Source organism: Panthera uncia, chromosome X (assembly GCF_023721935.1).
Source record: "Panthera uncia isolate 11264 chromosome X, Puncia_PCG_1.0, whole genome shotgun sequence".
Classification (NCBI taxonomy): domain Eukaryota; kingdom Metazoa; phylum Chordata; class Mammalia; order Carnivora; family Felidae; genus Panthera; species Panthera uncia.
The window spans coordinates 14,074,306-14,098,986 of NC_064817.1; the positions used below are offsets into that span (position 1 = coordinate 14,074,306).

Below are 24,681 nucleotides of genomic sequence, written 5' to 3' on the forward strand. Positions count from 1 at the left end.
AGCCTGCAGGAGCCATGAATTTGAATCTCATTAAGCGTGAGCGAGAAGCAGCCACAATGCATCTTGAATGTGGGATAAACCATGCACACGAGGATCTGGAAATTGCCTGGTTTGAGAGGGAAAACTGAGGGAAGGGCCACTGAGGACAGCAAGGTTCCACTCTAAGAAGCTTGAAAAGGTGCCGTGGTTAACGGTGTCGAGAAGGGCCTGGTGGGCGTCCCGAGTTGCAGGCTTGGAGATGAAAGGGCAGCCGCACAGAGATGTCTGAGGAAGCTCCTTCACAGGGTGCTGTCACTCGCGAAAGTCAGCATTTTCCCTGTTTCTGTCTCATTTTTTGTCCGAAGTTTAAATGAGGACTGAGGGTAGGCTCGCAGGGGTGGAGTACAGTCTGCAACCAGGCACACAGACTACGGGGAAACGGTGTTTCTACCCGAATGCAGATGACGGTGCCACCCGGCCTATCCGGAGGACGAGCTCCCGTGTCCTTGACTTACCTTTACTTAACACTCCTATGGTCCCGGCCCCACAATGAAGGAAAAAGGGTCTCTGAGCTGTTGAAGTCGCTGTCACAAAGCCAGTGAACTTTCCTGAGCGGACGGGCCCCGGGCCCTCACTCAAAGACCTATGAATATATATCACTCACATCCTGACACCTTCTTGGTCCAAGTTGGCCTGTGTGGCTTCCCACCCCACGGCCAATTAGGGAGGGGGAGGGGAAAGGCAGAAGTGAGAAACAAGGACAACAATGAAAAGCAGAGCTCTTAAATGGCACAGGAGATCTAGAACTGTTAGCACAAGGTCGGAGATATATGCAGGGAAGAGAGTTCCATCCTTTTCAGCAGGACCTGAGGGGATGCTTAGATCGACAAGCCTGCATGGTCAAGAAAGTGTCGAGGGGCTCCGGCGTGTGCTCTGTTAAGAAGTACAGAGAACAGGGGCGCCTGGGTGGCTCAGTCGGTTAAGCGTCCGACTTCAGCTCAGGTCCTGATCTCGCGGTCTGTGAGTTCGAGCCCCGCGTCAGGCTCTGTGCTGACAGCTCAGAGCCTGGAGCCTGTTTCAGATTCTGTGTCTCCCTCTCTCTGACCCTCCCCCATTCATGCTCTGTCTCTCTCTGTCTCAAAAGAAATAAATAAACATTAAAAAAAAAATTAAAAAAAAAAAAAGAAGAGAACAGACGGCACACTTTCCAAACCCTCAGTTAAAATGGTTAAAGTAATTTAAAAACACATATTAGTTTTTAAAGGAGTAAGCTTCAGTGATCTGGAAAATTCATCTCAGCAATGCTTACGGTATGAGTGAGTATCACTATGGGGTCTTAGGTATCGGAGGATGAAAGAACGTGAAAACAAAATAAAGGAAGATTAGTTGAGAGAAGCATAATGCGCCAGGAAAGAGATGAGGAGGCAAGAAAGAACATCTTACAAATAAGGCGAGAGAAGGGGAGGTGGGGGGTGGGTTTCCCTGGTGGCCTCAGATACAAGGGTGGCTGTGCAGGGATTACAGCTGGTGTTAACTCTGACCTGAGCAATCTCTCGATTGCTTCAGGCAATGGTAGAGTTTTGGTGATGGTGGCCAATGCTCACTGCAATATTCACAGCATCAACAATGTGGTTTTGATTCCTGTTTACATGTAATGCCCTGCGCGTGATGCTTTCCTCCGGTTCATTCATAGGAGCGCGCAGGACTGAGTCACCTCAGTGTAAGCCACGGGCTCGCTCTCTCTTCTATTTAGAAGCAGCTAGTGACCGTGCTTTAACTGATCCCTGTTTAATTTATGGTTTAATTAATTTATTAAAATTAGCAACTTATGGATTATTTGATTTATCCAAATGTATTTTGTTCAGATTTTGATTGAACTTGAATCGCAGAGGATAGTTTGGCAAAATACTCCCGTTGGAGATTTTTGGAGCTATAAATCACTACAGTTTATATTATGCTCCGATTCCTCTCAGTCAGCCCCAAAGAGAAACCGGGAAACCCCCAGGCTTTGAATGAAGGCAAAATTGTTATTCATCTTTCAGTTGACGTCTTGCTAGGCAATTTCTTCCTTGTTGGCTCTTTCATGTGGTTTAGGGTGAGTAGGCTGCAGGCCAGGGCTGGCCCAAGGCCAACCAAAGGCATACCATACAGTGTGGGATCCCTGAGGTGCCTTGCTATGTCACTCTTTTCATCCAAGTGGTTGGTTTGGTTCAAGACTTGTATCGTTATAACCAATCCTACACGAAAGCGAGCGTATCCGCTAATTTATTCATTTAATAAACTCTTGTCTGATCCTTGCAGTGTTCAAGGCACTGTATAAAAACTGAGAAGACACAAAGACAAATATGCAGTCTATTCCTTTCACGTGTATTTATTAAACACCGGGTATGAATGAAGTACTCTGCTAAGGGTTGGCAGTGTAGTCTGATTACGGTGCAGTTTTTAGCCCCAGAGACCTTACAGTTTAGTGGTGAAGGTCAACTAATGAAAAGACAGGACAGTTCAGGGTGGGATGTATTAGTGACTGGGATTTAGGCACTTACTAAATTACTGAAGTTCCTTGAACGGACTGTCTTGAATGTCACCTCCTCTGATGGGATTCATACAGTGATTGCTTTCGATTATTGGTTTTGAGATTTGGGTTTCTTTCATATTCGGTTGTCCTTAAAAATTTTGCCATGGAGCAACTTAAGACTAAGCTAGACATTTTCAGCTGCAATCCTATCCGGGTTTGAAAAGAATTCTTTCCTCTGGATACCACATTGTAACAGACCTTTGCTAAAAGGGCATCTCAACATTATATGGCTTCAAATATCACCAAGTGAAGCAATTTACATAGCATTAGTTAGGTTTATTTTTAGATTTTATTTTCTGAAAAGGTTAATTTTAATCAGCCACTTTTGCTTAATTAGAGTGACCGATTTGAAATACTTCATTCAGAGCCTTAATTAGCCTTGCTAAAATTACAAGACTTTTCCTCACTGAATGGAAAGCTCGGAATTTTAGATCAAGTATTGGCAAATTAGTTTGCTAAATTGATGCTATGAGTGGAGACCTCCTGAAGCTGAAAAAGAGACGTTCATGGACAGAGAGAAGCGAATTAACTCTTAACCCTGTGGATGTCACACTGATGCTGTCCATGCCACCTTGTTTTCCTTTTCGTTCTCTCTTCCCTACCATTCTCCACTCCCCGTGCCCATGATTTTCCACTCGAGAAGGTCATTAAATATTTTCTTTTTTCTCTCTCACTGATACGCTTCATACTACACAGTAGTCAATTCCTTTTCTTTTGAGATGAAGGCAGTGTGTTGCAATCAGAAGAACAGATCTCTAAAACAGGGTTGGCAAAAGAAATAACAATTAAAATAATGTGGAGTTGAGGTCCAGAGGTTATTGTTTGAGCAAAAAAAAAAAAAAAAAAAAGGCATAACTTCTAGATGTTGATTATAAAATGCTTCAGGAGGAAATGGGTGAGAATATAGGGAAACATCTTGTCTTTGTCTCCATTCCAGTTAATTACCTGTGGTCTGCTAGTGTTTCCCCTCCGGGTCATCTGAATGCTGTTCAGGGTTTGTAGTTGCCCTGGGTTTTCTGTATTTGTCGACTTCGTTTCCATGCCATAGACGATTTGTTGTATATTAGCTACAGAATAAGCCAGAGAGTTTGGTTTACTGGAACTGAGTGAAGGATGGGTTACAGCAGCAGTTTTTGCTTCTTTGAAGGAAAACCGGACAAATCTCAGTAGTCGGAAGCCCAGACGTCCTAGAGAGTTTACGTACAGGGACACTTAGCTCCTCATCTTCGCATCGGTTTTCTAATTTCCTTGCTGTTCTAAGACAAAAATGTATTTGAACTCATATGTATAAAGTAATATGACTAATACTGAAGGACTAATACTGTCCAGTAGGACAGATCTTATACCTTCAAATAAACCTTGCCGTTTTTGAAGTGTCTGTTCTGAGGGGCTTAACATGTACAGGAGTTCAGTATACATTGAAGACGCCTTTTAGAGTCACTTTCAGAGACTCTGACATATTCTATTGAAGGAACTTCATTATCACAAATCTTAGCCTTTTGACAACATGTGTAATTTTTTGAGAAGGTTAAAACTCACTGGGTGTCAACGGTGCTGTATAAGGTGGATGACCTAGGTGACCATTACTATTTGGGGCTTACAATTAGGTTTGGCTAAAGGAATTCATTATTCTTTGCTCATAGTAGAGGTGAAATACCTACAAAGTTTGGCCTAACTGGAGATGAGAAGTTTCTAATGCAAGAAAGTTTGTCATCCTAGTGGAAAACATGTTTATTATCCAGATACAATCAATGTGATTTTAGGGGCACCTGGGTGGCTCAGTCAGGTGAGCATCTGACTCTTGATTTCAGCTCAGGTCATGATCCCAGGGTCGTGGGATCGAGCCCTGCGTCGGGCTCTGCACTGAGCGTGGAACTTAAGATTCTCTCTCTCCCGCTCTCTCTGCCCCTCCCCCACTCATGCATGTGCATGTGCACATGTGCTTGTGGTCTCTCTAAACAAAACTAAAAAATTAAAAATATAAATAAATATAATTTTAGACCACTAAATGCTTTTCTCATATTTTGGTATTAAGGTTATGCTGGTTTCATGAAGTGAATTGAAAAGATTTTCATCTTTTTCTGTGGTTTGGAATAATTAAAGGCCCTGGTTCTCAAACTTGACATTGTAGTCACCGAAGGGAATTGGAAAAAAAAGTACTGAACGTGAGTCCTACTCTCAGACTCTGATAGACACTTGGGGACTTAAAAAAAAATCTTTTTTTAAAAGTCTTATTTATTTAAGTAATCTCTGATCTCTATACCCAACATGGTGCTCCAACCCACAACCCAAGATCAAGAGTCCCACACTCCTCTGACTGAGCCAGCTGGGCGCCCCCACCCGGGGACTTTTAAAAATCCCTCAAGTGAATTCAGTGTGCACTCAAGGATGGGAATGAATCATCGGTCTAAATAACATTAAAACCATTTGCTCTTGAAAATGGAGATAGAGCTGGGGCACCTGGGGTGCTCAGTCAGTTGGGTGTCCCACTTTGGCTCAGGTCATGATCTCCCAGTCCATGGGTTCGAGCCCCGCGTTGGGCTCTGTGCTGACAGCTCAGAGCCTGGAGCCTGCTTCGGATTCTGTGTCTCCCTCTCTCTCTGCCCCCCCCCACTCCTGCTCTGTCCTTCAAAAATAAACATTAAAAAGAAAAAAGAACAGAAAATGGAGATACAGCTCTGCTAGAAAGCCACAAGGAGATGCACTGTTCAAGTTTTTTACTTCTTTTGAATCATTTCTGATAGTTTCTTATTTTCAGAGAAATCTTCCATTTCTCTAGACTGTAAAAGTACATCAGAGATGTCGGCATCATATTGTTTACATATATGTACTTCTTTTATCTACTTCTCTGTCTTTATGTCTTTTTTCTACTCTTTCATCTTTCATATTTTGTAATTCTCTCTTTTTTCACTCATCCTCTGTCAGGCTCATGATGAGTATCAATATTATTGGTCTTTCAAAGAATCATCCTTTGGCTTTATGTATTTTTTTCTTTTTTGTTTGTTTTCTATTTCATTAATTTTAGCTTTTATCTTTATTTGATTGATTTTATTGTTCCTTTTCTAATTTCCTGAGATGAATAGTCTTTCATGTGCATCGTCTTTAATAATGAAGGCATTTAAGGTTACACATCTTTTCTAATGTTAGTTTTAATTGAGTCTTCGATTGAACTTGTAAGTTTGCTTTTAATTTTCTCTTTAATCTAATGCTTATTAACACTACACTTTTTAATTTCCAAGCGTCTTAATTAAAGGAGCTAGAATTCTTGGAATCATATTTTTATTATTTATTTCAAATTTTATTGGATTATGACATGAGAATATATCCTATGACATGTTTATTATTTTGAACTTATTCAGGATTTCTTTGAAATCATGTACATGATTAATTGTCATAAAGTGTCCTTAGACATATGAAGAATTAATTATACTCTCTATTTGTAGGATGTAAAGTTCTTCATATATCCATTTATTAAATTAAGTTCATTGATCAAATATTCAATTTTTAAAAATGTTTATTGAGAGAGAGAAAGTGCGCCTGTGAGTGGGGGGAGGGGCAAGGAGAAGGGGGACAGAGGATCCAAAGCAGGCTCCGAGCTGACAGCAGAGAGCCCCACGTGGGGCTTGAACTCACGAACCATGAGATCATGATGTGAGCCGAAGTCTGATGCTTAACCAACTGAGCTACCCAGGTACCCCTAAATATTTAATTTCCCCACATATTCAGTTTCTACTGTATCTGTCTAAATGTGTATGTTATGTATTGCTGTGTAGCAAGCTACCCCAATACTTAGTTCATTAAAACTATAAACATTTAGTATTGCACAGTTTCTGTGGGTCAGAAATTTGAGTGCAGCTTAGCTGAATGGTTCTGGCTTAGGGTCTCTCATGCGGTGGCAAGCTATTGGTTAGAGCTGAAGTCATCTGAAAGGTTGACTGGGGCTCAAGGACCCATTTCCAAGATTGCTAACTCACATGGCTGCAGGCACAGCCTTTCAGCTCCTCACTGGCTATGGGCAAAAGAGCCACATGTGCCTTTCCACAGGGTATCTGAGTGTTCTCATGGCATAGCATCTGACTTTTCCTAGAGTGAGTGATGCAAAAGAGACAGCAGGAAGGAAGCTGTAGTGTCTTTTATGGCCTAGTCTCCAAAGCTGCACACCATCAATCCTGCTTCTTTTCTTTTTTTCAATTCATAGAAGCAAATCACTAAATCCAACCCACATTCAAGAAGAGGGAAGTTAGGCTTCATCTTTTAAAGGGTGTGTCAAGACTTTGTAGACGTTATTTTATTTTATTTTTTTTTTTTTAAATTTTTTTTAACGTTTATTTATTTTTTTGAGACAGAGAGAGACAGAGCATGAACGGGGGAGGGTCAGAGAGAGGGAGACACAGAATCTGAAACAGGCTCCAGGCTCTGAGCTGTCAGCACAGAGCCCGACGCAAGGCTCGAACTCATGGACCGCGAGATCATGACCTGAGCCGAAGTCGGCCGCCCAACCGACTGAGCCACCCAGGCGCCCCTGTAGACGTTATTTTAAACCAATAATTCAATCTGAATAATTTACTGTGTTTGTATTTTTAAACAGTTTCTTCTTGCATCTATAATAGTTAAATATATGAAGGAAAAATGTGTTCTTTTGTTTATTGAATACAAGTTCATGAATTGTACCTTCTTTATAAGTGCCTTCTATTATATATTGTTGCTTTGTGACCGTGTTTATTAGCACTGTTAATCGTAAATTTCACTTTGTCTAGTATCAATATTTACATTTTTGTTTTCTATTTGTTGTATTTACCTTGTTTTCAACCTTCCTTTATCTATTTTTGATGTGTTTTTCTCTCAAACTGTATATATCAGAGTTTTGTATTTTAATATAGTCTGGTAATCTTGATATTTTAATGGAAGAATTTAACCCATTCACATTTAGTATAACAGCAGATGTTTTTGAAAAATTTTCTTCTTTGTTTACTATTTACTTCACTTTGCCTCATCCTCTCCCTTTTCTTTTTGCTGTTCTGGTAAAGTTTTCTTTATTATTGTTTTCTTTGACATTTTTACTGTGCTTTTCATTCATTAGTAGTTATTTTCCCATTCTTGACATTTCTGATAAATAATGTATGTGTATATATTTCTCAAATAGCTATAACTTTCTTCTTTCACCATTATACTCCCTCTCCTCCAGCAAGATAAATGTATTTATTGTCACACTTTCCATGTATGTCCCCCATTGGGATGAGATTTGTGGAGCTCCCCTGCAAATTCTGGTTACTGCTCATGCCATATTTTTAGTTCTTGACCATTATTAGGCTTTTCTTCATAGTATGTCTCTTTTATTTCCAGAATCCTTGCTTAGTACTTAAATGCAAGTTCCACATTATCACTGTTGATTTATATTGAAAGGTTTGTTGTTCACATCTATATTCTTTCTTCTTGGGTCTTTCCCTGGCTTAAGAACTTTTTTTTTTTTTTTTTTTTTTTTTGTACTGTGCTGTTATTTGGTTAGGATATTTTCTTGAGTGTTTTCCTCTGTGGGGCATGTGGGTGCTATATTCTCTGAATGCAAGCTCATGGAATGCAGGGACTTTGTATTATTTACCTCTGTGTTTCTAGCATCTAAAATTGTGTATGGCACATAACACACAATCAATACATGTTCATTGTTTTTGTGGTATTAGATCACTACATACTCACATATGTCTTTCTTCCACCCCGATGATGTTGCTGCTGATATTTGACCCTTTACACATCTGCAAATATTTTCTATCACCCTAGGAAGTTAATGATGTCTTGGCCAATATAGAATTCTTGCTTCATAGTCCTTTTCTCTCTTTAGTTTGTAGATTTGTTCCATCATCTTCTGCCTCCCACTGCTGCATGTGAGAAGTCTAATGCCAGGATGATTCTTTTCCCTTTGTAACTTGCTCTTTTTGTCTAGCAGCTTCTAAGATTTTTACCAGGTAATAGGGATATTTTTCCCTCATCAATTGTGCATAGGATTCATGAGCTCTTTCAAACTTCAAGATGAAGTCTCTTTTTAACCATAGAAGTCTCCCTCTCTTATTTATGTAATTTTTGCCTCTTCTCCATCTGTTCCTCTTTCTTGATTCTGGAATTATTACTGGCATATTAGTTCTCTTGGCTCTGAACTCTAATTTCTTACTCATTCCTTACAGTTTCCATCATTTTGCTTTTTAATCTGTGTAAGAGATTTTTCATCTGTTCTTTCAGGTCAATAATGTATTTTCCAATCATTATTTCTTTTAATTAGCTCTAATATATTGATATTTTAAATCTGAATGGCACATTTTAAATGCTAAGAGAACCTTTTTGTTCTTTATTTTGTGGTCCTCTTATTTTTTTTTTTTTTAAATAAAACTGTCCTCTGTCTCCTTCAACAATTCTAGCTTATTAGGGGATAGAACTTTAGCAGATCTGATTGGTCTGCTTTTCTCCGGTTACTAGATCCCCTTAAGTACTAGGTTATTTTCATTTTCTTTAAAAAATTTTTTTTTAATGTTTATTTATTTTTGAGAGAGAGAGAGAGAGAGAGAGCGAGCATGAGCGGGGGAGGAGCAGAGAAAGAGGGAGACACAGAATCCGAAACAGGCTCCAGGCTCTGAGCTGTCAGCACAGAGCCCCATGTGGGGCTCGAACTCACAAACCGTGAGATCATGACCTGAGCGGAAGCTGGAGGCTCAACAGACTGAGCCACCCAGGCGCCCCTAGGTTATTTTCATTTTCTATTCTCTGCTTAGAATAGAAGGCCTCTCTGTAGTTGTAGGCACAATAGTTGCTACTCCTGCATCAAGAGTGTGAGAGGAAGTCTATATGTTCCTAGGTATCCCTAAATGCAACTGTTAGTTTTCTTTTAGCTTCAGAAATAGGGAAGAACTTCCCTATACTTTCTTCTAGTAAGATCCAGCTCCCCCTCCCATGCTCTGAGTCAGGGCCTCCCCTTAATCAAGGGGTGCACAGGTCCCCTCAGGCCCAGTTCCTCCATGCCAGGGCTCTCTGCTGCTCCTCTAGCCTCCTCCAGGCCTGGAATCCCAAGAGAGCCTATAGCCTCTAACAGCCCTCAGATTCCTCTGGCTTACTCATCCCCACCAGGTGAAGGCTGGGGAAGGAAGAGTATCAGAGCTGCAGAATCCTTCCATTTTTCTTTGAGTTTTGAAAAGCAGGAACCTATATTTTTGCAGCTGGCTCATACTGTTTAAGCCTACCGTGATAAAGTTATGTGAATTAGTATATTAGAAAATGTAAAATAACGGGACCTTAAAATTAGAAATAACGTGGAGGTCGGAATAAAATGAATCTTTTCATTTGTACGGTACTCTGTGGTTTTCCTGCAGTTGTACACACACAGCCTCATTTGAGTTCCAAAGTAGCCCTGTATGGTTAGGCATGGAAGTTATCGTCCCCATTTTACAGATGAGGAAACTGTAGCTCAAAGATTAAATAATGAAGTTGGACTAGCAAATAAGTCTTCTTATTTCTGGCCCAGGGTACTATACTATTGCTTGCTTGCTTGTTTGTTTCCATTTCTCTTCGGAACATGTGACATTGCATGATGGTTTTTGGAATCCTATATTGTAAGTCATATATTGTAACCTGTCTTGTATTTTTTTCAACTACTTCTATTATTTTGATATGAACAACTTGAAATGTATATAAATCCTCGGACGGTGACTATAAAGTAATAAGATTTCTTTTGTAGTTTGAAATCTAAAAAAGGGGACTCTGAAAATAGTTGGAAAAAGATTAATGTAACTAGAATATGTACATTATTTCCTGAAGGTGACTTTTCTGAAGGGGGACGTACATTTGGGTAGATAAGTACTTACATTTTTCTCTTTGTCATGTATTTTTTGAACATTTGAACTATTATAAAGACCAGACCTTTGTCCTGATCCCCATTCTTTTTTGTACCAACGCTGTGTTTAAAAGTATTATCTCATGTTCAGGAGTGATAATCAAAATAATTAAAGCCTGGTCGGGGAGCGGTCACAGTATCTGCCAGCTCTCAACACCCGGCGTGATTATATCAGAGTGTTCTGGTGATCTATCAGCCTTGCTCATGAGCAAGAGTATTTTCATATCCATTTCATATCCATACCAAGTATTTTCATATCCATTGTCTCATTCGATCTGGGGAAGGGGGTGGGTATAGTGTCATCCCCTTTTTGCAAATTGAGAGATTCAAGGCCATAAGAAGTGAAACATAGGGCCTCTTACAGTGAAAGACTGGGCTCTCGGTTCGGTGCTCTTCCTTGGGTGGAAGTTTCTCTCTTTTCAAGGGAGAAGGAAGAGATGGGAGTAGCCATTTTCGATAGGACAAAAATCAGCTCCTTTCAGAGAAAACTCATAGTAGGTAGTGCGTAGAAAGAGCAATCACCATCCCCCACCCCCACGCCTGGAATCTTCCTGTCTCAAGCTAATGCGTCACTTCCAAGGTCCCTTGTAGGAGATGCCTGCCCTGGAAGAGTGAAACTAGCTCAAGGTAGCAGATTTTCCCCAGTGGAGGAACTAACTCAGCCTCTTTTCTCCATATTCACAGGGACGTTAGGTACAAAGCCTTACTTTAAAAGTACATTCTTTTAACTGCTTGTTTTTCCCCCTCTCCTCCTTCCACAGAATGGTCTCCCCTCAGGGAGCAACTCATATATTTTTAATGGGGATTTTGTAGATCGAGGAAGAAATTCCATAGAGATCCTAATGATCCTGTTTGTGAGTTTTCTTGTCTACCCCAATGACCTGCACTTGAACAGAGGGAACCATGAAGATTTTATGATGAATCTGAGGTAACTTAGGCCTTTAGATTTCCTCTGTTGTTTCCCATTCTGAAAAATCGTGCCATGTTTAGTTCCTTGCAGAGAGTTAGAGGTGAGTGTAGAGAAGTAGGGATGAGGGGAGTCTCAAGGGACACCTCAATTCTTACCTCTATTTACCACCTTGGTCTTCTACTGAGTGAGTATAAATTACTCTGAAGTCCTCTTCCCATCTTTGCTTCCAGTTCTGTCCCTGCTTCTCCCTTCTGCTATGTTCTTTCTCTTCCTCCTATGACTACCATCACAGGCCAAATGGTTTCCTGGGTGGATGTGCTAGGCCAGCTTTGGCGGTGTGGTAGTTTCCCTGAGCAGGCCTAGATGAAATCATTCTGTTGCTGCTCTTTTGGCTTGCCTCAGATGTTGTCTCAGAAACCAGTACTGTGTTTTTCACTGATGTGTATATTTTTTATGACATGGTGATTGCTTCTGGCATAGTTGTTCACAAACATATTTGAGAACAGCTGTAACATAGCATTTCAACTCTCTGAATCACGGGAGATTTGAGGAATAAAGATTGGTTAAATGGTTTCCCAAATTTTGCTGAAAGGCACCGTAGGTGATAAATGTTCCCCTTTCCCTTCTTTCTTCCTCCTCCACCCCTCCTTTACCAGTCGGCTCTATCTAGGGCAGTAGAAGGCATGACATGTGATATGCCTTATGCTTTTGATCCTAGGCTTTTGGATGCCTTGATGAAAGCTCAGCAACTGATTAGTTTTGTCTCTGGGGCAGTTCCGGCACCTGGCTTGAGTATAGAGTTTCAATTCTGACTCTCAGTTTATGGAAGCAGATGCTGAGACTATGATGAAAAATAATCCAAGACTGTCATCAGAGGTCCATTATATATAATGTAGCTCGATACTTTTATTTGGGCATGCCACATAGCCCTTCATTTATTCAGTTAGCCAATCATATTTATCTAGTGTCTATAATGGTTAATGAAAGAGACAGGGCCTCTGCCCTCACAGAGTTTCCACCTAGTGGGGAAGGCTTATGTTAAACAGGTTTTTCCAATGTGATGAGTTTGTAAAGTGGGGGACCTAACTTGTCTGAGGGGTGACAGAGGGTTCTCTCATAGAAGTATGGCATTAGCTTGAGACCTGAAGGATAAATTAAGCAATTCAGAAAGGGCCATGGTGGTAGACGAGAAATGGTATTCCACAGCGAGGGGACAATTTATGCAGAGCTTGAGACAAGACTTTTTAGATATGAAAGCACTTCAGAGGGCAGGAGCACCGACTGAGAGACAGGACGGTCCCTAATAGGACTGGAGACATAAGAGATGGTTGGATCGTGCAAAGGGATTTGGACTTTTTTCTAAGGACAGCAAAAAAATCATAGAAGAGTATCCTAAAATTTGTGTTTTAAAATGCAGCAGGAAGAAATATTTGCACGTGGGAGGCCACTTAGGAAGTAGTTGAAGAGATAGATGATGGATTCTCTCACATAGGCTAGGGCTGTAGGGATAGAGATGCAAAGAAGTAGACAGATTCAAGAGGAGTTTAGGCAAGGATGATTTCAAGTTTGGTAACGTCATATGGAGGACTTGAAAGAGGAGAGAATAAAGGGTAACCTCCAGGTTCCAGGCTTGAATTGGGAAGTACAGTGGCATTGTTCACAGATGTTGGGAACGTGATAAGAGGAAAAGGTTGGCATGAGAGAGAAAGGTCAATTCAGTCTGGGTTAAGGTTATTAGAAGTGCTTTTGAGTAGGCAGCTGAGTGTATGTGTCCAGGGCTCAGAAATGAAGTGTGGCCTACAGCATTGTCCTGCAATAGTGGCTCATAGATAGTACCCGAAGCTCTAGGCAAGGATGAAATTGCCACAGGAGAAAGTGAGGGGAGAAGAGGACCTAGGACAGAATCGGAGGGGACTCCAGCATTCGAGGCTAGGCAGAGAAAATCTTGCCAAGGACTTAGAATACCCAGAAAGGCACGAGGAAAAGCAAGAGGGTTTATTGTCACAGAATCCAAGAGAAGAAAAGCTTCCCAGAAGGATGGTGTAGTCAACCGTATTTGGTATTCCAGAGAGGGCAAGAAAAATGAAGATTGCAAGGTATCCATTGCATTTCACAACACAGCCGTCTTTGGTGAGGACTGACTTCCTCTCGGAAAACATAGCATGACACTGTAGAAGCCTGATGTGACAGGATTTGCATGGAAACCTGGAATGAGTATGCTGTGTGCTGACTTCCCTGTGTTGGGCCTTAAGAATATATGTTATAATCCTGAGGCAACGAAAGCAATAAAAAAAAGATTTCCATCATTAAAGCTCCCATAGTGACTGCTGTTCAGGCATGAAAATTCCTGACAGTTTCTTGAAAATCTTGAATACCATTACCTGAACTCTATCAGAGAGAGTACAAAGAGCCAACTTACTATCTTCTAGGCTTTTCTTTGTCTCTGTTCAGTCCCTTCCCCCATCCCCCCTTCCTGTGAGAAATTCTATCTCAATGAAAAGCATTCTCCCACACAGTTTCCCCAGCTGCCATAGCACACGTCTCTGAGAACTTGCGTCTACACATCCTATACCTACAACATATCTCTTAAGTTGCCTTGTAATTGTTTCATGAGAATTTATCTTCTTTCTCCAACTATACTATAAGCTCCTTTGGAGTAGGGACGGCTGCTTTTGTTCTTTCCCATCGTGCCTAGCAAAGACTTGGGTAAGTAATAGTTTCAACTACACTCTAGTTTCTGGAGTTCTTGATACTTCTGATGGTGAGATGTCAGTGGCTCCCTTTTTGGCGTGACTCCCGTAAGTAGGAGTTGTCAACATTTAATTTGTTTAAATACCATTGTTTTTTTCAGGTATGGCTTCACAAAAGAAATTTTGTGTAAATATAAGGTAAGACTCCTATGCTTTTTTTTTTTTTTTTTTTGCATCCTCTCTGCTTTTTATACATAGAACTAAAAAAAAAAAGTGCCTTTAGGAAGAGTGGTGAGTAAACTAGTCAGGCTCCATGCCAATACAGTAAAAGCACAGCAGCAAGAGCTGGCCATGGTAGAGGACTAATTTTCTTCCTGGACTAAACCGAGCTTTTTCACTGTGACTTTTGTGTAAATTTTAGCATAGATACGAACATATTCTGTTGTCTTAAAGGTATCCAGGATTTGTTTTCCTCCATGTGGGAAAACATGCAGATACAGAAATGACTGTCATAAAGGAAGATTTTTACTCACAGTTCCCTAGAACGCAGGCCCAGCGCCAGGGGGGCCGTGTGGGGAAGCACCAGGGTTGGTCCGGAGGCAGAAGGAATGAGGGGAAAATGTGGGCAAGAGCCTTTATTTTGGTTTCTGTGGGAAGGGATCAGGGTTTAGGATTGGCTGCTTTGAACAGTTTCAGCGGGCTCTGGGGCATAGGGGCCGTGTTTAGTTGTCTGATACCTGGCTGTGGGGTGATTAAGGCACGGGAATAGTGGCCTAGAGTGCCAAAGCCCTCTAACGGAGGTGGTTGGGGGCATGGGGTCTGGATTGGTTGATTTGGTTGAAAGGCACTCTACCTGCATATGAAAGACAGTTCATCTCCGATTTCTAGGAATTAGCTAGCCCTGGGAGGGGTGGTCTCTTCTCCAGAGTCAGCAAGCCATCAAAGTACCTAAAAGTATCAGGATTAATGCATGCTGATGGGTTAGTTATTCCATGTTGACTCCCTTTGCATGGCATGATAACTGTTGATTTTGTGATAAACTTGAACTTATCAGACAAACAAAACTTACTCAAGCTCTTACTTACAGATCCATGGGAAACAAATCTTACAAATCTTGGAGGACGTCTATACCTGGCTCCCAATTGGTACCATCATTGACAATGAAATCCTGGTCATACATGGTGGGATATCAGAGTCCACAGACTTGAATTTACTCCACCACATAGAAAGACACAAAGTAAGAAGCAGTGTTTACATAAATCTTGTCTCAGAGTTTTATACCTCTTTCTACTTATTGTTTTGTATTCATTTGTGTTTTGGTAGTTGTAACTCTGCAGAGATCAGTACAAATTTTGAGAAAATCTGTGATTGCAAGAGAAATAACCAAATGGGTAACTTCTAAATCCGGAAAAAATATGTATTTTAACTTCACGATGAAAGTGGAAAATGAAGAAATGTTGACATTTTATATAGTTTCTAAAAGTGACAAATCCTGATTTTTAGAAGTTAAAATTTCTAATTAATGTTGTGGTAAAATATACATAACCATTTTTCAGTGTACAATTCAGTCACATTAATAATGTACATTCACATTGTCGTGCAGACACCCCCACCATCCATCTCCAGAACTTTCCAACTTCCCAAACCGAAACTCTATACCCATTAAACAACAGCTCCCCGTTCTCCCCTCTCCCCAGCCCCTGGTGACCACCGTTCTATTTCTGTCTCTGATTTTGACTATTCTGGGTGCCTCATATAAATGGAATCGTACAGCAATTTATTCCTGAATTGATATGATTTCTCTTGTACTTTCAAATGGCTCAGGGTATTTGGCGAGGGGAATATTTTAAACCTGAGTAATCATATTAAGTACAACAGAAGCAGAGCAAGAACATGTCTAGAACCTTCAAGAGGCTATGTGTGGCCTGTCAAGCTCCCACACTGAGTGAAGGGCCCCGTTGGCTGGGCCTCACAGAGTGCCTGGAATTATCTTCCTCCTGTACCAGAGCCTGGCCGAAGCCCCCAGACCAGGGGCACTGGAGGTGCCACGTGAGCATGAGGACCGGAAGCAGCTCTGGAACCAGATGATCCTATGGTCTTAGTGAGAAACCTGAACCCTTACCCCTCAAGACTGATAGTCAACTTCTCACCCATCTAGGCAAGTGGAGTCTAGAGCTGGAGTTTAGTTTGATACAGACAGAAATTCACCTCGGGTTCCTGGAGCCCTCACACCTTTACATACATATGAAAGATAATATTATTGCTAATTCTCATCCTTTCAATTTCAGCTTAAACGCACCCCTCCTCTGGAAAGCCTTCCATGACGTCCAGACTAGGTCGGGTCCCCTTGTCTATGCTCTCAAGCCCCTTGTACATATCCTTCATAACAGTTACCAGAATTGAATAAAGAACTGGGGTACTGTTTGTTTACTGTCCTCCCCTGCTTCTCTAATTCACTGACATAGCTCCAGCCCCTAAGCTGTAGTAAATACTCAATCACTGTTAGATATCTCCTAAGAGATTTAAGACGAAAGCAGAGCAGACCTCATACGAAACCGTATAGAAACTTCTTTATAACCTCTTTCCTGATTCTGTTGTGATTTTACATACCTCCTCCCGAATCTGACCCAGCCTTGACCCTATTGTCCTCGTGTGATTATTAGTAGTGCCCCCCTTTACTCTCAGAATTACTTCAATTGCGATAAGTTTTTCACCCTACGTTTAAGGCATCTTTCTCATGATATCAGCACATAATCGACCCAATAAAATATTTTGATCCACACGAGACAGTCAGTGTTAACATAACGACTGGATGTGATTTTAGCCAAGAGCAAGGGTACATGATGTTTCTGTCAGTCAAATATTGGCAAGCACATGGCAGGAAGGCAACATTCTACCGTCACCCGCCCTGGGACGACAGCGCTAAGCAGCTAAGCAGCCACCACCAATCGATCAGATTGAAAACTTTGCCTTTCCTGAAGTTAGTCTGAGCCGTCAGCCCTCTCTAGAGTTTTCTGAGATATTAAGAGCATGGCCCGGAAATGCCTATTCCTATGTCTGTGGAGACCCTAAGGTGAGAGCCACCTTGACCTAGTAAACTCCGTGAGGCTCTGACATCACACAGACATAGCCAGCTCTATTTCCTGCTTCCATCACTTCCTGGCTGGGTGACCGGGCAAGGCACCAAAGTTTTCTAAGCCTCAGTTTCCGCACCCGTGTGTGGAAGTTAAAAATACCTACTATATTGAATTGTTAGGAGGATTAAATATAATTACCCAGATGAAGAAAACAGCATAGAGTAAGCTCTGAACACAAAGCTCTCTCCTTCAACGCTCTCCTCTCTTTCCTGATACTTGGAACTGAGGTTTGAATTTTCTTTTTCTTTTCCTTTTTTTTAGTTTATTCACTTGAGAGAGAGAGAGAGAGAGAGAGCGAGAGCGCACATGCTAGTGGGGTGTTGGGGGGCGATGCAGAGAAAGAAAGAGGGAGAAAGAGAATCCCAAGCAGGCTCTTAGCGCAGAGCCCAATGCAGGCCTCGATCCCACAGCCATGAGATCATGACTTGAACTGAAATCAAAAATTGGATGTTTAACTGACTGAGCCACCCAGGCGCCCCTGAGGTTTGCATTTTAGTCACCAAAACATATGCTGGGGAGAAGTTTTTGGGCCAGGAATTTTCTCAGGAAACCTCAAACTTCACCTTTTTTGAGAATCATCGTTCCATCTACTCATAAGCCTGGTTTTAAACATAGACATTTGACTTGTGTACTTCATGTATCTTCTACCCCTGCTAGAGTGAGGTTGAACTGGAAGCACATACTTGTATTAAATATAATTGAACCGTGATGAAAGTAGTAGGTGCAAGCCTTTGGAACTCTACTAGATGAAATATAAAAGTAGATTTTCAAGTCTAGTTTACAGCCTCCACTTTCCCATCCCTTAGTACCCTTTAAGTGTAGGGATGACACTGTTTCCTTGTTTATACCTGTTGTGGTGGTATAATTTTAACAGAGTGGGGTAGGATGGGGGAACCTGATGACAACCTCCTTCTAGGTTCATTAAAGGCATTTTGTAAGGTGGGTGGGTTGGAGGGTGTCGATCAGAGGGACAGAGAAGGAAGATTTTATAAAACTCTGGTTTAGTATTCTTTAAACTCCCTGGCAGGGGGTGTAGGAAGGGATGGCTAGTAGGGTTCCCAGGAGAAGATGATGGTGTGCTACCTTAGCGGGGAGCTGGGGCAAAGTATCTTGATCCCAAGTAGCCTTGAAAACATCAAAGCCACATGTACAAGAGACCATGTGGCCTTGCCCAGTGAGCTTATCAGAAGTTGTATGGACCCAAGTCGAGAGCGGCCTCCCAGAATATTCTGCCCTGCTCAGGACCTGGGGATATTTTCTGGGGAGAGATGGGAGGGGAGGCTGTGGACTCACTGATAATAGCTGAGATTGAATTTCCAACCATCTCAATATGACAAGATCTTAGAATAAGATTCAATTTTATTTTTAAAAACTGAAGGTAAGATTTCATATACACCCTAGTTTATAGAAGAGACAAAGTGCCTACCATTAACAGAAGTGTTGTTTCCAATTGTTTTATACAAACGTATGGTGTTACAAAGAAACAAGTACAAAATTATAGTCTTAGTTTAAGTAAGGGAACACAGAAGGGATTGTAATAGTCATTTTACTATCAGAAAGACATTTTATTTTCCGAAGGATGCATCACCTTTGTTGCTAGGATTAGAGAACATAACCAGTTGCTGGCAGGGTCAGACTGTGAATTACATGGCATTGAAGTTGAATGGCTTTCTCCATCCCTTTGGAGAACTTTTGTGAACACAGATGTATTTTCTCCCATATCTCCTGGAAAAAAACAACAACGTGAAAGGCAGCCACCCTCTCGAGAGGCATTTCTGAATTTAAAGCCTATTGATTCTCTCTTAGCCCCATGTGTAGGTGAAGGCTCAGAGGGAGACGAGTTTTCCCTTCGCAACTTGCATTTCCTGTGATCAGACCTCAGGACACGTCTAGCACTGACATCTGTGCTTCTGGGGGCTTTTAGAAACTCGAATGGGAAACCTTCCCTGAAGGGCCATGTCTCTGGTTAAAACATGTACCAACAGAATGTAACAGGCCCACTTTACAGAGATCAGTGGCTCCACGAGATGAAAGTGGTAGGTGAGATGGAAAAGGTGATCATGTGCCTCTCATTGGGTCGAGGCACAACGATATAGACAGAGTGGCGGCTCGCATTGAAGTTTCTGCGTGCAGCACACGAAACCTGGGGTTCGACTAAAGAGGGAATTTGCTTTGCAGATGAAATCTGTGCTGATGCCACCAACCCCCTTAGATGGAGACCCTGACACCAACTTGAAGAAAAAGAAATTCAACGCCACTATTTTACCTCGGGAAGTCAAAACGAGTACATCCCTTTCTGAACAGTTAACAAAGCATGAATGGGAACAGGTAGGTAATCAGAGTATTCACCAAAGTAGCAACGAAGATGTGGCATAGATGATGTTGTCTCTTACAATATGTACACAGGAAAGTGACTGACCTTCATAAGCAGGTCATACTCTTCTTTCGGAATTCGCCACTATACTTTTAATAGTTTCATTGAGATGTAATTCACTCATTTAAAGTATATTAATTCAATGGTTTTGATGCAGTCACAGTGTTGTGCACCTGTCACCACAATTTAATTTTAGAACATTTTCATCCCCTGAAAAAGAAATCCCATACTAATCTACTTTTGGTCTTTATAGATTTATCTGTTCTGGACATGTTCTAGAAATAGATCGATACAACAGGTGATCTTTTGTGTCTGGATTTTTTTTTTTTTTTTTTTTTTTACTCAGCCCAGTGTTTTGAAGTTCATCCATGTTGTAAGATGTATCGGTACTTTGTTGCTTTTTATTGCTAAGCAATATCCTAAATAATATTCTATTGCTAAATAATACTCTATAATAAACATTTTGTTTATTCATTCCTCGGTGGGTAGACATTTGAGTTGTTTCCACTTATTGGCTATTATGAATAATGCTGCTATAAACATTACAGACATGTTTTGGTGTGGACATACGTTTTCCTTTCTCTTTGGTATATACCTAGGAGTGGAATTGTATGGTCGTAAGATAATTCTAAGTCGAACATTTTAAGAAACTTCAAACTGTTCCCAAGTGGCTACACCATTTTACATCTCCATCACCAATGGATGAAGGTTCCAGTTTCTTCATATCCTCACTTAACAAATTGTCTATCCTTTTTGATTGTGGCCATCCTAGTGGGTATGAGGTGGAATCTCATTGTGGCTTTGATTTGTTGTGGTTTTTTGGCAGTTTTCTAGTGATTAATGATGTTGAGCATCTTTTCATGTGCTAATTGGCCACCTTTATGTCTTCTTTAGAGAAATATCTATTCAGATCCTTTGCTCATTTAAAAAATTGAGTTGTTTAGGGGCGCCTGGGTGGCTCAGTCAGTTGAGCGTCCGACTTCAGTTCAGGTCATGACCTCGCGGTTCGTGGGTTCAAGCCCCACGTTTATTAAAAATAAATAAACATTTTTAAAAAATTAATTTTTTTAAATGTTAACTTATTTTTGAGAGACAGAGAGAGACAGAGTGTGAGCAGGGGAGGAGCAGAGAGGGAGGGAGACACAGAATCTGAAGCAGGCTCCAGGCTCTGAGCTGATTGTGCTATTGTTTTTAACAATGTCCCAGGGCTCACAAACAGATCCACAATCTGATCCCATGAAACTTGGTCTCTTTTGCAGAGGCAGGGTACGACAATCTTTGAGGCCCTAAGAGGGCTCTTCTCATCTACCCCTTTCCCTGATTCTGTCCTAGTATCATGGACCCATCAGCCTTCTTCTCTTCCACTTGCTTACCCCCAAGAAGCCCCTATTTCTTGACTCTGTACTCTTATACTTTGATTCCCAAAATGTAGACTAAAATGTGATTTCTGATGTAAAATATCCTCTAATGATGAGGAGAAGAGAGAGGTGGGAGGATAGAGAGGGGGTGGAAGAAGGGGTAGTACGAGAGAAATAGAATTCATTAATGGCTTGTGCATTCAAAGTATTAAAAAAAAAATCAAGTACAAGAGGCAACCTATGGCAGGTAGGAAAGGATGCCTCCTTAGATTCTGAAATCCAAATTCCAGAGACCAAAGATTATTACAAGCACTCCTAGGATTGTGGTAAATAAAAAGGATGATGCCAAAGAGATTGGAGTTGCACAAAAGGAAAAGTGTGGCTTCTGGAAGCCTAGATGAGTTAGAATTATAGAGGGATGGAGCTTTAAGAAGTGTGTGTGTGGGGTCATTATTCTGTAATTGAACCTCCCACCACCCCATCTCTAGGAATGAGGCATCTTACAGACTCCATGTACATGACTAGAGTTGACACAGGGGAAAATGGACCAGAATCTCATTCCCGATATTTTAACAATTTCGGTTGTACTCTTAATTTTCTTCCTTCAGTTGCTGGTACAAAGTGGGTGTGCATACTTCAGTTAGCTAGAGTTGAAATTTCCGGATAAAACCAGATTTCGCACTTTATTTCTTAATATCTATGAGCTGTGTTATGATAAAGGTCATAGGCTCTTTATTTGTGCCATACTCACAGAAGTGCATAATTCTTGGCAGAGTGCTATGATTTGGGTTTTATGTTCACTGAGATGTGGGAGAGATACGTACTCATAGCTAAGTCCTTCTATAGAGACAAACGTGGCACTCTTCCTTTAAGACAGACTTGCAACAAGAAGACCAGAGAGGTTTAAAAAATAGTTGCAATTATTTATTTCCTGCGTGAGTCTTCATTCATTCATTCAACAAGAATTTACTGAACACCCGCTATGTATCAGGCACTGTCGTAGGCTTTTGGGAATGTCAGTGACCAAAGATGTATTACCTTGTGAAGCTTACATTCTAGGGAGAGGAGTTAAGTAAGTAAAGCAAGTAAATTATATAAGATGTTAAGTGAAAAGTTCTATGGAAAAAAAAGAAAACCAGAACAAGTTTAGGGGTATCCGGAGAACCGGAGGCGGGGGACAGAGTTGTAGTGGGAGTAGTCAGCTTCATTGTGCAGGCTCCCAAGAGTGAGATGGCTTGTCACTTGGCTAGTCACTGAGTGATAGAGCAGGATGTGATCTCAGGTCTGCCTTTAAGGCCCAAGCTCTTTTTCCGAAGGGAAAGATGGCTTCGGAATGATGGGGGCAGGTCTCAAGAAGGAGACGAACTTCTCCGGTTTCTCATCCAGTGTGGCTAATGGGTACACAGGGAGTAGGCATCTTAAGTGATTTAGGTGCTGCCGGAGGGTTTGGGCTGAGCGCAGCCTTTAAAAGATGTTCACAAGCTGGAAGGAAGATACGTCACTAAGGGGAAAATGCAAAAGAATGGTGAATCTATAGCATTCGTGTCTTAGAAGAGAGGCATTTAGATATACCTTCCACAGCTATTAACTCTCCCCCAAAGCGTGCTTTTGGGAACTGGATAACTGAGAGCTGCAGACAAGCACAGGACATTTCTTGCTGGATTCATTTTGGATTTAGGAGGTTTGAAGGCCGAGGCACGAAGAGATTTTTGTTGGCCAGATCATATACGAGCTGTCATTCTGTAAAGCTTTTCCAATTTTCGGTTTGAACATTTTCAGGAAGGGATATTGCGAATAACTATTGTTTCATGCGCTTACCACTCACAAGGCCCTTGCATTTCAGAGGGGAGGATGTTGCTGGAAGGAAAGCGAGGGTCTCTTCTGAGGAATCTGCTTCACCCACAAAGGGTCCTTTTTCTGTTTGTGAGTTTTAGAATCAAGCCTATGTTACAGCCACAGTCTGGGTAAACCTCGTCAAGTGAATGGATTCTAGACCGAAAAAAGAAATGCCCACGCCTGGTAAGGGATGATTCCGAAGAACTTTAGTTCTATAAAGCTCATACTCCCCTTTGACGTTGAGTCAAAGAAAAATGAATTCTTGATATGTCTTTCTCGTTTCATTGATGAACCAACTAAAGTTCAGCTAGGTTAAATGATTTGCCTCAGGTGACACAGGTGCCAGCCGAAGACCTAAGTCCTTGGCCAGTGTTTCTCTGAGTTCAACAGAGTTCGTTATGCATACGTTTAACTTCTGTGCATTTTAACTATATGTATATGGCAGAAAGGAGAATAGTATATGTAATTTTATTTTCACAAATGTTATTTATCACATTACATATTATTACATCTATAAAATGTTCACACATCCATATTATTGTGTAGGATTGTATATATAAAATCACGTATAGTGTGCTTTAAGGGTAATTTCAGAGGTTTCCCAGGGGTAATTTTAGCTATAAATGGCTTGCATCTCATGTAGGAATTTACAACTTAATCCCTTCCTCATACAAGCACAGTTCCTTGTGTTCCATTTTTCCGCCTTCATTACACTAAAGGCCAAATCGGGACCCCCAAACAGGAATTCATGGTGTAAGAGCCAGATGTGACAACGCAAGTGTTGGTTTTGACATAAACACCAGCCAAGGAAAGGGGCTCCGGTGTATTAATTTGTAAGGGCAGGATTGTGCCAGTGTTGGCATTCAGGGTTGGCATTCAGGGGGAGAGAGGAGAATCTTGGTCTGAATCTTCTTCGGGTGGTTTTAAGTCTCACTTCAATCAGTCGTCAAAAACTTGGCACAAATGTCTGGTTTGGCCTGATGGAGGGTTTCGACGAGTTCCGACCAGGTGCTCGTCATTCCAGAGTTCTCCTACCGGTTCCATTCTTCGCTCCAGCTCGCTGTCTTTTTCCTCACTGATCTATAGCCCCCCTTCAATACCAAACCTACGAATGGGTGTACAGTCAAGTTTACCGGGACAACCATTTCTGGTCCTCTCGTCAAGACCTCACTTGGACCTGCTTGGATAACTGCAGAACTTAAGATGCATGGTTTCTTCATGCCCACAAAACATGGACTCGTAGAATCATAGTGTGTTAGAACTTGGAGATACTTTACAAGTCATCTGGCCCAAACTGCTGATTTTAATTTTTTTTTAACGTTTATTTATTTTTGAGACAGAGACAGAGCATGAACGGGGGAGGGTCAGAGAGAGGGAGACACAGAATCCGAAACAGGCTCCAGGCTCTGAGCTGTCAGCACAGAGCCCGACGTGGGGCTCGAACTCACGGACCGTGAGATCATGACCTGAGCCGAAGTCGGCCGCTTAACCGACTGAGCCACCCAGGCGCCCCCCAAACTGCTGATTTTAAAAGATCTAGAAACTGAGACCCAGAGAGTTTTCCCAAGGCTGCACAGCTTTAGTGACACAGCTATTTTTTTTTTCTCACTGCTGCTTAAGCTCCTATAGGAGTGTAAATAAAGAAACATTATATGTAGATCAGAGCCATGAAAAATATTCTTAGAAACTTGGATCTTCAGTCTTGGGCATCATGTAGCCTGCATTTACCTCTTTCAGCCCCAGAAGGAAATGTGATGCTAATAAAATACCTGCGGATTTAGGACACGTTGGGGAAACCAGTCGGTGGCTGAATTTATTGCTAAAACTGAGAGTGTTCTTATGAATGGGCCAAAAAGTGAAGGAGATGATTTAGGGAAGTATTCTTGGATGAACTCTTTATCTGTATCTGTGGTGGGGAAGAAGGCTTCCTCATGCTATCTGCTCAACAG

The 24,681-nt window shown here is 41.4% G+C and overlaps 1 protein-coding gene across 3 annotated transcripts in view; it reads left to right on the plus strand.

Annotated features, from left to right (window-relative positions):
• Nucleotides 1-24,681, plus strand: part of PPEF1 (protein phosphatase with EF-hand domain 1) — a 108,258-nt gene that overhangs the window by 60,782 nt on the left and 22,795 nt on the right. For all 3 annotated transcript variants that reach the window (XM_049643545.1, XM_049643544.1, XM_049643543.1), the window contains 4 exons: nucleotides 11,189-11,355; nucleotides 14,189-14,225; nucleotides 15,115-15,264; nucleotides 19,343-19,492. In XM_049643545.1, the coding sequence (XP_049499502.1) occupies nucleotides 11,189-11,355; nucleotides 14,189-14,225; nucleotides 15,115-15,264; nucleotides 19,343-19,492 (504 nt within the window). The remainder of the gene's footprint in view (nucleotides 1-11,188; nucleotides 11,356-14,188; nucleotides 14,226-15,114; nucleotides 15,265-19,342; nucleotides 19,493-24,681) is intronic.